The sequence below is a fragment of the Trematomus bernacchii genome, unplaced genomic scaffold (genome assembly GCF_902827165.1).
Source record: "Trematomus bernacchii unplaced genomic scaffold, fTreBer1.1, whole genome shotgun sequence".
Taxonomy (NCBI): Eukaryota; Metazoa; Chordata; class Actinopteri; order Perciformes; family Nototheniidae; genus Trematomus; species Trematomus bernacchii.
In genome coordinates, this window is record NW_022987641.1 from 1,205,731 (window position 1) to 1,220,921 (window position 15,191).

The 15,191-nt window shown below is 39.2% G+C and overlaps 1 protein-coding gene across 1 annotated transcript in view; it reads left to right on the forward strand.

Moving 5' to 3' along the window:
* cacna1c (calcium channel, voltage-dependent, L type, alpha 1C subunit) overlaps positions 1 to 15,191 on the forward strand; it is a 141,773-nt gene that overhangs the window by 60,501 nt on the left and 66,081 nt on the right. The window contains 1 exon segment of the mRNA XM_034133322.1: positions 10,868 to 11,007. Coding sequence (XP_033989213.1) covers positions 10,868 to 11,007 — 140 coding nt within the window.

The window sequence follows — 15,191 nt, forward strand, 5'->3', positions numbered from 1 at the left end:
TTTAATAAATGACGCTATAACTCAAATATATTATATATATATATAAATCTAAAAGCTGTTAATGGCTCCAACAAGAGGTGTCCTCCTCTTGTGTAACAGGCAGGTACTGTAGGCCAGGTTCACTTTGTGGATGTATCTGGATTTGTTTGTTCATTTAGATTAGATTAGATTAGATTCAACTTTATTGTCATTGTGCAAAGTTCAGGTACAAGCCAATGAAATGCAGTTAGTATCCAACCAGAAATGCAAGATGTGCTATATATAAATAAAAACAAGGAGCATATTATAAATACTGACAATACAGGGAGCATTGAATGAGGATAAAATCTACAATATACAGATGTAAGTATTGACAGAATATTAACGGAGTATTAACAGAGTGCAAGTGCAGATTGTATGTACAAACAGTGATATTATAAGAAGAAATAAAAATTAAGGGGATGAAGATTCATTGAATTATTAATTTAGAAAGATGAAAGCGTGATGCTAGCCCAGCTCCTGTGTGTTTACCCGGAGACCTTTCAGCGGGGATGAGGTTCGTTGACAGGTGGGCTGAACCTGGAGGTGGACACATTACATGTTCCTGTGTATGACATAAATTGATGACGGAAATAAGAATTAACATGTGACATTTTCTGTGTGAGATAACGTTAAATTGAGATAGTATGTGACATGTTTCTGTGTGTGTCGAGAATTAGCATAATTAGCATGTGACAGACTGTCAATGAGATTTGTTGATCTGCATTGTGAGTCCCAGTAGGACGCTGTAGGCTTCGTCAGCAAGCTATTAACCTTCTGTCTGTTCCTCTGTCTTTTGGTCTGCACACTTATCGCCTAGCTTTAAGCATTGATGCTGAAAAAGGGCAGCTTATTAAACACTTTGTATCGCTTTCATTAGGACAGATTTTCTCCTAAAATGTTCCCCTGAAAAAAAAAAAAAGTGTACAACAGACAGCCAACATGCGCATATTTTCAGAAATAGGAGGAAATAGCATGTTATCAGCATTTGTAAAAATTGCCATGGAAAGACCAATAAAACCCTTTCTCATACAACACAACAGACTCAAAAGTAATGATCAGCAGACAGATTGTGTGTCAGGGTTTTTGTCACACACACTCCACACTGCCTTTCTTTACTGTATGTCAACCCCTTTCTTCCATCCTTCATCTGGTAGCTACAGTGTCTGTTGCCTGGAAACAAGAGTTTTTGCCTTTTTGTAAACTTTGATATTCAGAAAGCTGGAGGAGACAAAAGACAAACAGAAGAAGGAAATAAATGGATTTAATAAGGCTGTGTCCACGTCAATGCAGAGAACACATCAGTCACATTAAAACATGTTCACAGGGGGAAAACAGTTTTAATATGTTGATCTGCTGGTCGCAAAAATACACAGAATGCTACGGCTTAATTTATATATGGTTTACAGCTTAATTAGCTGTTTAGGGTGATCAATCTTCCTTTCAAAGGTCAGAGGTTAACAATGGCCATGATACGATTTGTCTGTCCTTCTCTCGCACTAACACACACACACAAAAACTCACACTAGTGTAATCCTTAATCCTAGTCCAGACACCCAGAGATTATTGTATCATAGGTCTGTTGATGACACTGCTGAGCATGTGCTGCTGGCGTGTTCATGGTGAGTTTCTGATGTGTTTGGGTCTGTTGCTTTTCAGCAATGTGATTCAAATAGCCTCTCAGCGGGAGTGACAAAGCCCAGTCTGTGTCCTAAGTATAAATCCTGGAAAATCCTTTTCCCTTGGGTTATCCTTTATTTATGCAGGACATTTTAAGATCCCATGATCTAACAAGTTAGTTTCCAGTTGTGTATGTAGAAAAATGTATTAGGTAAAACTGCTCAAATTGTTCACATTTCTTCCTGAGTTTCTTTTTACGCTTTGAAAACAGTTTCTTAATGCAATGACAGTGTGTTACTTGAGAGTACTCACAGGGCAAGGATGACATTCTATACATTAGATCCCATGTAATATTAACATTTAACATCTTTTAAGAAACTTTCTCAACAGATTCTCAGTAGTAGGTGTTGAGAAAAGAGTGTTGCAAATTCATTTTTCTTGAGAGAGTTTGGAGAGAGTGAGCTAAGAGCATCAACTTCACTGTTGTTTTTTCACCTCAAAAGAAAATAAGACATTATTAATCTGCAGCTGTACTGTGCATTGTCAGCTTTGATTATAAATCTGTATTGTTCTTCATGCTTTAGCAATTACAACAAGTGGAAAAACACAGACCAATCTTGCTCACTGACCCAAAACGTAACCCTGAAACTCTATTTAACCCTGATTGAACAGTCCATTGACCGTAATTATGATAAACTGTTTTAAAAAGCTCTTAAGTCTGTCATATCTCTATCTTAGTTTCACTCTGAGATAGAGGCAAATTGATTCAGGGTGAAAGAAAGAAACTATGACACTCACTGAAACATTAGGGTGGTTCATCCACTGCCATACTGCATGTGTTTTTTAGACCACTGGTTGCATTATACTGATTTTGTATTGTCAGTATGACATGTTGTTGTAAAAAGCAATGAAAGGGTGTGTATAGACTGTGCAGACAGATTGACAGAGTGAAACTCTGAAGTTCAGATAAGACTATGAAATACTATCAACCGATGGCAAGTGGTAAGTAAGTATATGACATGGATCAGCAGAGCAAGCACAAACACACAATCTCACACATACAAGAGCACACACTGTTATAAACACAACACACAGACACACAATGGGAAGTCTCGATGCTGACAGAGAGTAGTAATTAAGACTATGTGCTCTAGATATTCTTGGTACAATACTGATCAGTGTCAGTGTGTGTGTATGTGTGTGTGAGAGAGAGAGTTACTGCTACTGCTGCTGCAGCCCACAGTTTCCATGGTAACGTCCGAACCCATCTTGGTCTCTATGGTAACTTCTGGTTGGCACCCACAGAGGAAGAGAGAGATAGGGTGAAGATGTAGAAGTGAGGGATGGGAAAGAGAAAGAATAGAAGCACATTTATTGTTGATACAGAAAAATAAAGGGTTTAGGGACCTCCTAACTTTACCCTACGCCCAAAGAGGAGTTGCTAAATGTGCGTTTCCATCCACATCTTTTAATGCATTCTTTCCAATTGCCCTTTAAAATACCTTAGTTGAAAAGCTTAACATTTTCGATCTTGAAATGTAGCAAAAACTTTTTATCCATAAAAGCAAAATGCAACATTACCTATGGAAATAAATAAATGATGACTAACATGAAGCATGTGACTTTTGCACACTGAAGTTCCTGCTCTGCTGAAGGGACATTACAGTGGGGCACACTCCACATTGATCTGACCTAAACTTAAAGGTCACCTATTATGCAACAAAATGATGTGTCCCCTCTGCGTTAAGACATTCTGACATTTTCAGGAAAAAAGATTCTCTCTTTTTGTCCTGATCCATTTATATAAAAACCTGTCTGAAAATGAGCTGATCAGATTTGTTTGGCTTGTGTAACCATTAGCCAATCACCAACCAAGGTAACCCCCCCCACCTTATCACCTGAATCTCCTCCTAGAGTATGGAGCTCATTTCCTGCCATAACTCAACAAACAAACTAAACACGTTTTACAAATGCCTTATGATTCACTAACAAACACAGTGTGGTTAGCAAATACAAAACACCATCTACAAACTAATGCATTTAGTTAAGCAAATAACGTATCTATCAAACAAGCACATATCATTTTTCTAATAAATCATGTTTCAGAGAGAAATTCAGCTCACGGAATATTACTGCTAAAAGTCACGTGAGTCACGTGACTTTTAGCAGTAATATTCCGGCGTGGTTGTGCTCAGGATCTTCTCACAAATGTACACATAGACACTCACACATGCTCCACGGCAGCAGGGAGCGCTACTGAGTCCATTTGGACGGCGGGAGGTTGAGCAGAGCATGGAACAGCCCCTGCCAGTCTGATGACAGCTGTGTTTCTAGCGATCCGATACCAGACTAACAATAGGCCTATGTTAAATATCTCTCATTGTCTGGCCTTAGAGAAATGATCCTATGCTTTAAAGGGAAAGTCTGATATCTTTAATAAAATATGGGGGAAATTATTATAGTTTTAGAAAGGAACTAGATATGACTTTGGCGATGTATATGCTAGATATGATTGGATGTGATGTTGCTTCTTGTCTAGCAGCTTTGTAACCTAATGTTGAAACCTTTTGTAAATGTCCATTTACATATTTTTTATAATTTATGTTGTTTTGAGTTTTCTATTTTGAATTATGCTGACAGCATCTGGATATTTTTGTATTTTATTTATTTAAGTATTACTTTTTTTCTTGTTTCTTGTATTTATTTTTCTTTCTTCTCTTGGGGATTATGTGTTTGTGTAATGTCTTTTGCTGAAAGAAAAAATTCCAACAGAAGAGTTTGTTGTTGTTTCTGGTGAAAAATGTTAAACTCCACAAGTTACTGTTTTACGAGTAGGATGATATCAAGGAGACTGCAGGAGCTAGCTTACACCAATTATATATATCTTTATATATGTATATATAAAAATGTGGCTTTTGCCCACCAGTGATCAGTGGAGGAATGAGTGTATACACTGAGTTCTCCTACTGAACCAACATGAAATGTGCCTAGCTTGGTGTAAGGTAGCTCCTGCAGTCTGCTCATATAATGAAACAGTAACTTAGTTGAGTTAACTTTGGCTTTTTCACCAGAAAAAACAACAAACTCACCTGTTGGCCGCTCATTGTTAAATGAGGTCTGGTATCAGATCGCTGGATTGCTAGAAACACCGCTGTCATCAGACTGGCAAGGGCTGTTCCATGTTCTGCTCAACCTCCCGCCAGGTCACGTGAGTCACGTGACTTATGGCAGTAATATTCCGTGACTTTAGAAGAAAAAGTTTTCTGAATTTGTCTCTGAAACATGATTTATTAGAAAAATGTTATGTGTTTGTTTGATAGATACATTTTTTATTTGCAAAACTAAATGCATTAGTTTGTAGATGTATTTGCTAACCACACTGTGTTTGTTAGTGAATCATAAGGCATTTGTAAAACTTGTTTAGTTTGTTTATGGAGTTATGGCAGGAAATTAGCTCCACACTAGAGCACCATTGTGTTCTTTGTAAGCAAATATCTCTCAGAGGGGCGTGGGGAGTGGCTCCTTATTTTCATCTAAAGTAACAGACAGAGAATCAGCTCTTTTGAAACAGGGCTAAAACAGAGGGGATTATGGGATGCTGCAATGATCTGTTTGGTATTTCGAGCAAAACACTTCAGAGACAGGTTTTGTATACATCTGAGACCTATAATATATTGATGAAAAACAGTATAATAGGGGACCTTTAAGACCCTCACAAACCAATCCAACAGTCAACTAACGGCCAAATCTGTCGTTCCCGTTTTTGCTTTGTGTCCCGCACTGTTGGCACAAGTCAACCCTTGAGAGAAATGTTGGCCTGTCTGACTTCTTTTGAGAAATGCCTCCCAGATCTAGCGATTATGTTGCATAAAATAATAACAGGTAGAAATAATGGCAAACCTTACAATAATAAGTTGTAAAGCCCTTAATGCTTCTGTGTGTTTGTTCTCTATCCATTTGTCTAAGAGTGACTGTATGTGACTTCCTTCACCACAGTTGCATTAGCCTGCTAGAACATACACTAGCAATGTGCACATCTCCTGACCCTTTTATTCACTTTTAATGTGGTTTCTGCATCTGAATAAATCATTAGCGGATGTTGGCAGTGTGTCGCTGTGTAGTTGTACAGAAACGTTTCCTGTCTAAGCAGGAAAATTAAGATTCATTGTGGCATCCTTCTGTTTACACTGCAATGAGGAGTTTAAATGTGCAGCATGTCAATAGTTGGTTTTTGGAATTTAGATACATTTACATGAACTGCATGCATTGAATATTTGTGCTGTAGTGGTTTTTAAATCACTCTGCTGTACTACATGTGGTGGTTTTATCCACCTTTTCATGTAGTCTTTTTGATCTTTGTAAAGAAAAGTGTGATGTCTTTGTGGTTCTCTTCCTGTTTTATGTTTTAGTAGTTTGTACAGTCTTTTTAATGTGTTTTTTGTCTTTATTGAGCATTAAAGGAACATACACTAAATGCACACTCACACACACCACAGAGTTCCCGTTAGAATATTTATTTGCCGGTCAACATGTCCGTTAAAGTTGAAATCTTCCGGACAAAAGTAGAAAAGTGCCGGTCAAAGGTCTTCTTTGTTATTTATTGAGCTTTAAAACAAATTGATATGATTCGATATTAAACAAACTAATTATAGTAGATTAACTACATTATTCAAAAGTGTACAGTAACTTACAAAAACACGGGAATAATAAACGGAGCGCTCTCCCCCTCTCCTGACAGTCCGCCAGTATCATGCAGCTCGCGGATCCAGTAATGAGTGACCCGACAGTAAAACTAAAAACATCTATAACTAGTTTAGGTAGTTTGAGAGGTAATTAAAATAGCTACGTGTGATATTCTAACCTGAAGTGTGTGTTTTGCTCCGCTCACCGCTGCAGGGGATCATGCAGAGCTGCGTGTCGACTCGTCAGCAGCAGCTGATCTCTCTATCCCGTCAGATTAGACTTCACTCGCGTTTATCTCCATATCGATCAGATCCAGCTAGTTCTAGCTAATGACATGACTACCTGCTTATTAAAAGACACCTAAACAATAAGCGTCGCTATGCAACCCGGTGAGGCCGCAAAGTATAGCGCAGCATTATGCATTTGTTTACATGCCCACCGGAACCCCGAGGCATTACCAACAGATCAACGCACAATCAAACCATACAGGACATCTCTTTCTCCACATTAAGTGTTAGACATTAGAATTGACTCTTCTTGTCTGTCACATACTATTCTTGTCTGTCACATAAGTGGCGCAACTGATGCGGTATTGCGCTAAGGGGAAATAATTTTGACCGGACATTTTGACCGGAGAGATTTAGATTTGCCGGTCTTCAGCATATTTTACCGGTCATAGTCCGGTAATTACCGGCTAACGGGAACTCTGACACACCAAACACACACACACACACACACACACACACACACACACACACACACACACACACACCAAGCACACCAAGCACACACTACAATGTGTCTGTACAATTTTACAAAAACAGCTTAATGGCTAATCCTGTTTTACAGCACACACACATACAGAAGGTCATGGCGAATGGAAACATTGTCCGCTGTATGGTAGGATGTCGATACCATAATCTGATTGGCCTAGTTGATGGATAGATGGTTTGGTTGACCTATCACAGATAACTGAATTATTGCCCCCACATACTCACCTTTCTGTCATTCTGTCTGCCTCCCTTTGTCTCTTTAGTCTGCCTCTCTTCCTCTCATCCATCCCCCTCTTCTCTCACTCTCTCATCTTTTCTCTCTCTTTGCTCTCCAGTGGCTAACCAGATTAGCCGTGCCCCTTATGGATTGTGCCCTTTATGGGTCTGTATGAACGAAAGGAAAGGAGGCAGAGAAGTGTATCTGTGTGTGTGGTTGTGTCAAGATGAGCTGTTACTACCAGATGTTTTTCTCTGTTTTATTCTTCTGAGCGCCGCACTGTCTGCCTGTCACCGGCAGATACACCGCCTGGGAGTGTGTCCGTGTGTGTGTGTTCGAGAGGGAGAAACATGAAGAGCTTTTGTGTATTTGAGAGGGAGGATAAGTGTGTATGTGCCTTTTTTAGATTAATTACTTCCGCATAAGGCGTTTTCACACCGGAGTACTTTTCCCCGTACTTTTCCCTTTTAGTTCCGATAGTTCCTGGGATTTTGCGTTCACACCAAAAAGAAAACTTTGTTCATGAGAACTTTTACCCCCTTTTTAGTGCCTGCTAGAGAGGTGGTACTATCCTGGGAGAAAAAAGTTCCAATTTTTGATTGGCTGGGCGAATTGCAAACCACGCCCCGTAAAACTCGGAAAAGTTTTTTGAAGCCGCCATTGTATTTGCTGGCATTAGCATTATTAGCATTAGCATTAGCCCCGCGCACCAACGGAGAGAGAATAACTTATGGCAACACAAAAAAAAACATGGGAGCAGTGGAGTGATGAGGAGGTGTCGGCGTTCTGGCGATTTACTCGAAAGGCTTCAGTAGAAGCTGCTGGGAGTCCCAGCAGCTTCTACTGAAGCCAGTCCCCAACTCCGGGGACTTCCGGCCGGGGACTTCGGGTGGCAGTATACGCCGTGAAGTGGTTTGCGGCCTGCCAGTAAACCCAAAGCAGAAGAAGAAGAAGTGACGTCAGCGGCTTCATTTGCGTAATCTTCCCTCAGGGAACTTATTCCGGTGTGAACGCGATCTGTACTTAGTTCCATGTACTAAGTGCTGGGAACTAAGTACGGCAAAGTACTTGGTGTGAAAGCGTCTAATGGTGTGAAAGCGGCTATAGACTGCTAATAGTGTGCTGGAGGGTCTGCAGAATGAATAATGATTATAAATAAAATGAATTTGCCAGGGTCTGAAGCAGACTAACAGACATAGAGATAGAAAGAGAAGACAGGTATTTAATGTTAAAATCTTGCCTCCTTAGATACTTCTTTGCCAATGAGGCAACCTGGATGGCCTTGAATTTGAAATGAGAGGTTAGAGCGACAGAGTCAAGAAGCAAAAACTATTTTCAGACAGCTTTCTGAGCAGCCCATTCAGGTGCAGAATTCTCAGCCCAAAAATCAACTCGCCTTTCAACTTGTCTGTCTTTCAAACTGTGCAAATCCTCCGTATTATTATTCATGTCCTTCCCTCCACTGTCAAGCTTCTTGAGTGTGGGAAAAAACACTTCCAAATCACAGTGTGTATGATAATCACACCATTAAGAACAAAAAATCAAAGCGTGGTTCTTTTATCAATGAATCCTAAAGTTGTACTGCGTTGTCAGATGCTGAGAAGATAGCGCTCTGAAAATCCAACTGAAATAACCACAATTCTAACCCTTCGTTGTTAGAGGTTACACACTGAAACCACAGCTACCGTTTCTAGACGGTGGCCACATGATGACTGATTCCCATGGCCCAACATGTGTTTGTATGCCTAATGATATTTGGACAATATTTCATCATGCTGAGAAAGATGTTTGTTTAGCTGGACCCACTTTGGCCTCACATCAGCCTTAACAGCAAATACTAACACAGCAACTGATCATGAGCGTATCCAACACTAACATGGCCTTTAAACTTTAATAACACGTTTTTACTACTGAACACGGATCATTAAGAAAAATATATTTGGATAAATTCAACTCCATGTTAAATGGTCAGCATTTTAAATGGCTAGTCACACCAAGACATATTATCTTAGAATAATAAGGACATTTTATGCTCCAAATATCTGGAAATATCTTATAAAGCCCTTTGAATTGCCTTGTGTTGAAAGGTGCTATATAAATAAACTTGCCTTGCCTATATTCTGTTCAGCATTAGTTAGATTAACACCTGAATTAGACCCTGATTACATAGTTCTTTGGTTATGTTTTGCTAACTCTATTAGCTTGTGGAGATATTTTGGTCACTTTTCTGACACATGGAAGCTGTGTTTCTTCAGCTTCAGGTTCAGCTGCTTCTTCCCAGGGACGGGGCTTTGAGTCTGGAGAGACCTGGCTGGCCCTCTGTCCCAAACCCCTGGCCCTCTGTCAGTGCATGTCCATGGGAAAACAGGGAAGAGAAGGGGGAGGGGCTGAGATGGATGGATGAATTGATGGATAGAGCTATACTGTATATATCGGTATTTAAATATATAATAAAATGTACTTCAGAGGACAAGGAATCATCTTAATATAGAATACTTTCTGTTTTGATTACACAGATTGTCTTGATCTCATTAAAAAAAATAGAAAAGAGATGAGGGATGATTAGGTGGATGATACATTGTTTGTACATCTCTGATGGTCAGAAAGTTACATAATTCCTCTCTTTGCCTCGAGGACATTTCAGGACATTTCCCAGGACCCTCTTAGGCTCGGGTCATCGCTGTGACAACATTCTCTGAGGGACCCTGTAGTAGAAGAGAAGCTTGTGTATACATGCACACACGCATGCATTCCTGCCTTCAGATATTAGCCCCTTCGGACAGGAAGAGAGCCGCTTTGATTAAATAATCCAAATGCTTTGATTGTTTGCACGATTATAACTTAGACAAATACATGTTCAAACAGGAATAATCACACACACGCACAGATACACACACGCAAAGCAGAAGCCACGTTAACAGTGTTCTCACAAGTCACATCCAGGGTCTTTATTGTTGACATGGGCATACTACATTTCATGATTGTGAATGATGTGTTTTAGTGCCAGTTGCTCTAAATAACCAACCTATCTAATAGGAATGTTTAATTTAATAATGTTGGCATTACTATTGGTGTTCTCTCATTTGTTAAGTGTATGTATAGGAATCAGAATCAGAATCCAAGTAGGTTTACACATACGAGGACATTTCTTTGGTATAAATGGTGCATATAAAGAAACAGAAAAAATAATATGTTTTTTAAGAAAGGAGCAACAAATGGTAATATTATAAAAGCTATTTTGAAAACTTTTTTTATAGACTATTGTTACAAATTAAAATAAAGACACTATTTACACAGAATAAATATGGAAATAAAATGAAATGATATGTGACAAATACTATATCCAAGTGGAGTGCTGTGTAGATTTGAAAAGAGGTAGTGTGGAAATGTGCAACAGAGGATTTACAGTATTACTCACAGGCAAAAGATGTTCACCCTATGATCTTCCTATAATGTCCTCTCTTTCATCTACTGTCGTTTTATTTGATTTTGCATGCCCTGCAAGGCTCCTGCTCAGACAAACATATGGACCTGTTTTGTTTGTGTGTCTCTACAGGAGCGTGTGGAGTATCTTTTCCTCATCATTTTCACGGTGGAGGCTTTCCTGAAGGTAATAGCCTACGGCCTGCTCTTCCACCCCAACGCCTACCTGAGGAACGGCTGGAATCTGCTCGACTTCATCATCGTAGTTGTAGGGTGAGTGGGACGCAAACACACTGAAGTATTAAGAGCTGTGAAATGTTGTTTTAATGTCACTCGTAGTGATACCATGTAGTTTGAATGAGGGAATTATAAAAATAGCGAGTCCTGTGCAATTATATTTCACTGTCCCTCTCCAGGGTTTGTAATAGCACTACCTGACACATCTTTCAAGATCACCACATCATTGGCAGATTAATCATCGTACCTTGGTGTAATTACTGTCAACAAATGAAACTACGGCCAAGACAATTGGCAGCCTATGTTTAATAGCAGAAGTACTCACAGTGCTAGTGTCTTTCAGAAATAAGACCATATTTCCCATGAACACCTTGATTTGCTGAAAACAAGAGAGAATACTACTCTTGTCCTTGCCTACACTTGTTGACTAAAGCTTTGTTCATTTGTTCACCTCTACTTTTGAAACAACATATTTGCTAAATTCAAACTTCTGGCACATATAGCAAATTCAGAGAGGCTGATAGAGAAAAGATGTGGCCTTGTTTTCTACAGGAATAATACTTTTCTATCATTGAATGTGGTATTTATTTGGGCTATTAATAGTAAAATACCATGATACACAACTGCCTTTAAAACGCATTGCCATAAAACAATCTTCCTTCACAGAGAGTGTATTAAAGCCGCAGTAAATTCTGGTCTTCGGTGTATTGGTGAGGGCTAAACTGATTAGCTTGTTAGATGCTGATAGCAAAGCTTTGCTCTGTTTTTCTTTATCTGCAACTCAGCAACATAGCCCATCTGCTAAACCCTCTGTGCCTGTGCGCAAGTGTGTGTGTGTGTGTGTGTGTGTGTGTGTGTGTGTGTGTGTGTGTGTGTGTGTGTGTGTGTGTGTGTGTGTGTGTGTGTGTGTGCGTGTGTGTGTGTGTGTGTGTGTGTGTGTGTGTGTGTGTGTGTGTGTGTGTGTGTGTGTGCAAGGATGTGTGTGAGTGTGTGTGTGCCCTGCCTGCCAGCTGTGCTTTGTGTTGTGTGCGGGTAATGGCACAATAGCCAGTGGACCTGACAGTAACATTAATGCTATAAAAATGGTCTAATTGACGGTGTGTATGTGTGTATGCGTTTGTGTATGTGCAAGAGAGAGATTGCAAGAAAGCACCCACAGCCTGAAGGAATCCTCCACCACTCACACTCAGTGATGCTTGTTCATCGCCAGTCAAGTGTGCACTCACATTAGCCATCTCTAACTGAACATGGTTGGCTTCACCCCAAAGACACACACACACACACACACACACACACACACACACACACACACACACACACACACACACACACACACACACACACACACACACACAGTGTCTTTGGGGTGAAGCCACCACCCCGTCGGCTGGCATCATGGTGCCAGAGCCCCTGGCATAAACACAACCTTTACCACTCTTATGCAATTGTATAGCCTCTGTGGCTGCTTCCTCTGTCTTTCTCTCCTTCAGTCTCTATTACAATAATGGCTTTTATTGTGGTGGGGCATACTGTAATGTAACTATTGATCCCTGTGAATAAATTGTCTTTTAGCTCACAAACCCTGCCAAAGTAAGGTCAGGAGGTCAGATACCTGCTGCAGTTCTGGAGTTGGCAGCTTCAGTGTTAATTTGAGTGTTCTTGCCCAAGGACACTTTAGGAGTGTTTGTTACTTTTAGGGAGGATAATCCTGAATATCCTCTCTAGACTTTAATAAAGTTTTTACTTCTTTCTATTTCAAATGGCCTGATTAAAATATTATTCTGAAGAGTTCAAAATTACGCGTTTAAAATGTTGACTTCAAATACAAGCTTAGGCATGAGCTGGAATCCAGTAAGATCTAATATAAAGGCATAATATTGAAGAGTGTAGTTCTGTAGCCAGAATCCCTGCTTATGGTGCACCTGTCAACAGTGAACTGTAAGCTGTGTGTAAGGAGTCTGCAGCGATAAGAACAACACAAAGTTACCTGTTCTTCTATATAAAGGCAGCATGACTTTTCATGTTGAAAGACAGAAACCAGAGTTCCCATACAGTTTCCTCTGTGATTAAACTCAAAAAGTGATCTCTGTCAGTGATCACTGTGTATTCCAACATAATTCAAGCAGTTTTTTCAAGCTCTGACTAAGAATTTGAGTAAGACCTATTTTATCAATTAGATGTACTTTACTACTCGTTATGTGTCACGGTACAAAAAGCTGTAAGATCATCACAAAATAGACAGTAAATGGAGTTAAATCCTCAGGCTAAATAAATGCATCCAAGTATTACTATAACATAGTTAAATCAGTTGATTCATTTGTCAATTGAAAAATCAATCAATCATTTATCTTGCAAAAGTCACTGGTTCCGGCCTATCAAATTTTACATTGATTTCCTTTGCTTCCAGTGCTTTTTTTAATTTAACATATTATTTGTAATATATATGTTAAGGCTTTGGATTTGATCACAAAAAAGGGACATTTAAAAAAATGGCTAAAGAAACAACTTCACTTTTTGTGTGTGTGTGTGTGACACTCGCAATAGGATACTAAAAGCAATAGATAAATATAAGTTGCAGGCCTAATATAAGTTTTGAATGATTAAAAGCTGAAATCAGTAGTATAGTAGTATTTTGACTACTATGAAACCACACATAGCCTGTTATCTTTCTGAATGTACACAGCTTCTGCTATCTTTAGCTGTGGATGTACTCAAACCATTATATTGTGCTACACTCAAAGGCTCTAATTATCATTTAACACCCCACCATGGCAAAAACATGCACTGTGAAACGCTGGTGGTGCAAAACTGTGGATCCTCCATCGTTTTCCGTACTCTGTTTCAAAGGAGAATTAATCAAATTGAGAGGGAGGTAGTGCGAAATACAAAGGCAGAGCGAGGGGGAGAGGGAGAGAGAGGGCGATATGTTTTGAGAGGTCTTTTCAAGTGGCCATTTCATCGGTGCTAATTGATAATCCTCCATGACTAACGCACTGCTGACTGGCCTTTGAGCCACGCTAGCTAGAAAATGGTGCTGTACGGTGATTTCTAACGGATCTCAGAGAGACAAGAGAGGAGAGAGAGATAAGCTCAGCTGGATGGACATACATTTAACTGAGGTTATCACAGGGGATAGAAGCCAACATGCAGAGCTGTTCTCACATGTTGTAGTAAAAGTAGAAGTACCAGAGTGTACTCGGTTACAAGTAAAAGTCCTCTATTCAAAATGTTACTCAAGTAAAAGTTCAAAGGTTTTGGCATCTAAATATAATTAAAGTAACAAAAGTAAAAGTAGTCATTATGCAAATTGGTCCATTTCAGAATAATATATATGATATGTTTTAATTATAAATATTGATGCATTGCGTGTTTATCAAAGCTGGTAAAGGTGTAACTAATTTAAACTAATTGTAAATGTAATCCAGCTGTATCTAAAGTATTCTTTAAGTGTTGATCATATTGTTTATCATTAATCTATATCTGCAAAGTAACTAAAGGTACTCTGGAGGTAGTGGAGTAGAAGTACAAAGTAGCATCAAATCAGACAGTACTTAAATAAATGTACTTAGTTACTTAATACCACTGCCAACCTGTTTAGCGCCTTTATAGAAGAGTGTGCTTGCATCATTATGTTATTCTGCTTACTTTGCTAAGTACTGTTTGATATGTAGGCAATAATGTCATATTTTAATAGCGCATTTCTGGGACTATGTAAACATAACGGCCCTATGTGAGTGGTTGGACATCTTAATCCCTTAACATTTATTTGCTGCTGCTATCACAGCTTCCACTTTTCTTGGAAAGCTTTCCTCAACATTTTTGGATTTGATCCCATATACTTAGGAAAGCATTTCCTTCTTCCCTTTCACATTACTTATGTCATCATGTGACCCTTTTGGGGGTTGCCAAACGTATGACGCAGCAAAGATTTCCTGTAATTGGAACTTATGGCCTATACACCATCCCATTCTTATCAGCCCCAAACTAGACACAAATGAAGAATGGTAGCAGTGTCCACAAACTTTTGGCCATATGGTGAACATATATTGAAGTTTGGGGGCGGCCATTACCCAAAGACTTGTTGGTGACTTCATAGAAGCTAATAGCTATCAAAAGCACATCATAATACATTTTTCACTGTTTTATAGAGATGATAATTAAGATTATTATGCACCTGCTTTAAGTACAAGATAGATTACAATGGAGAAACAGGGGAGGTC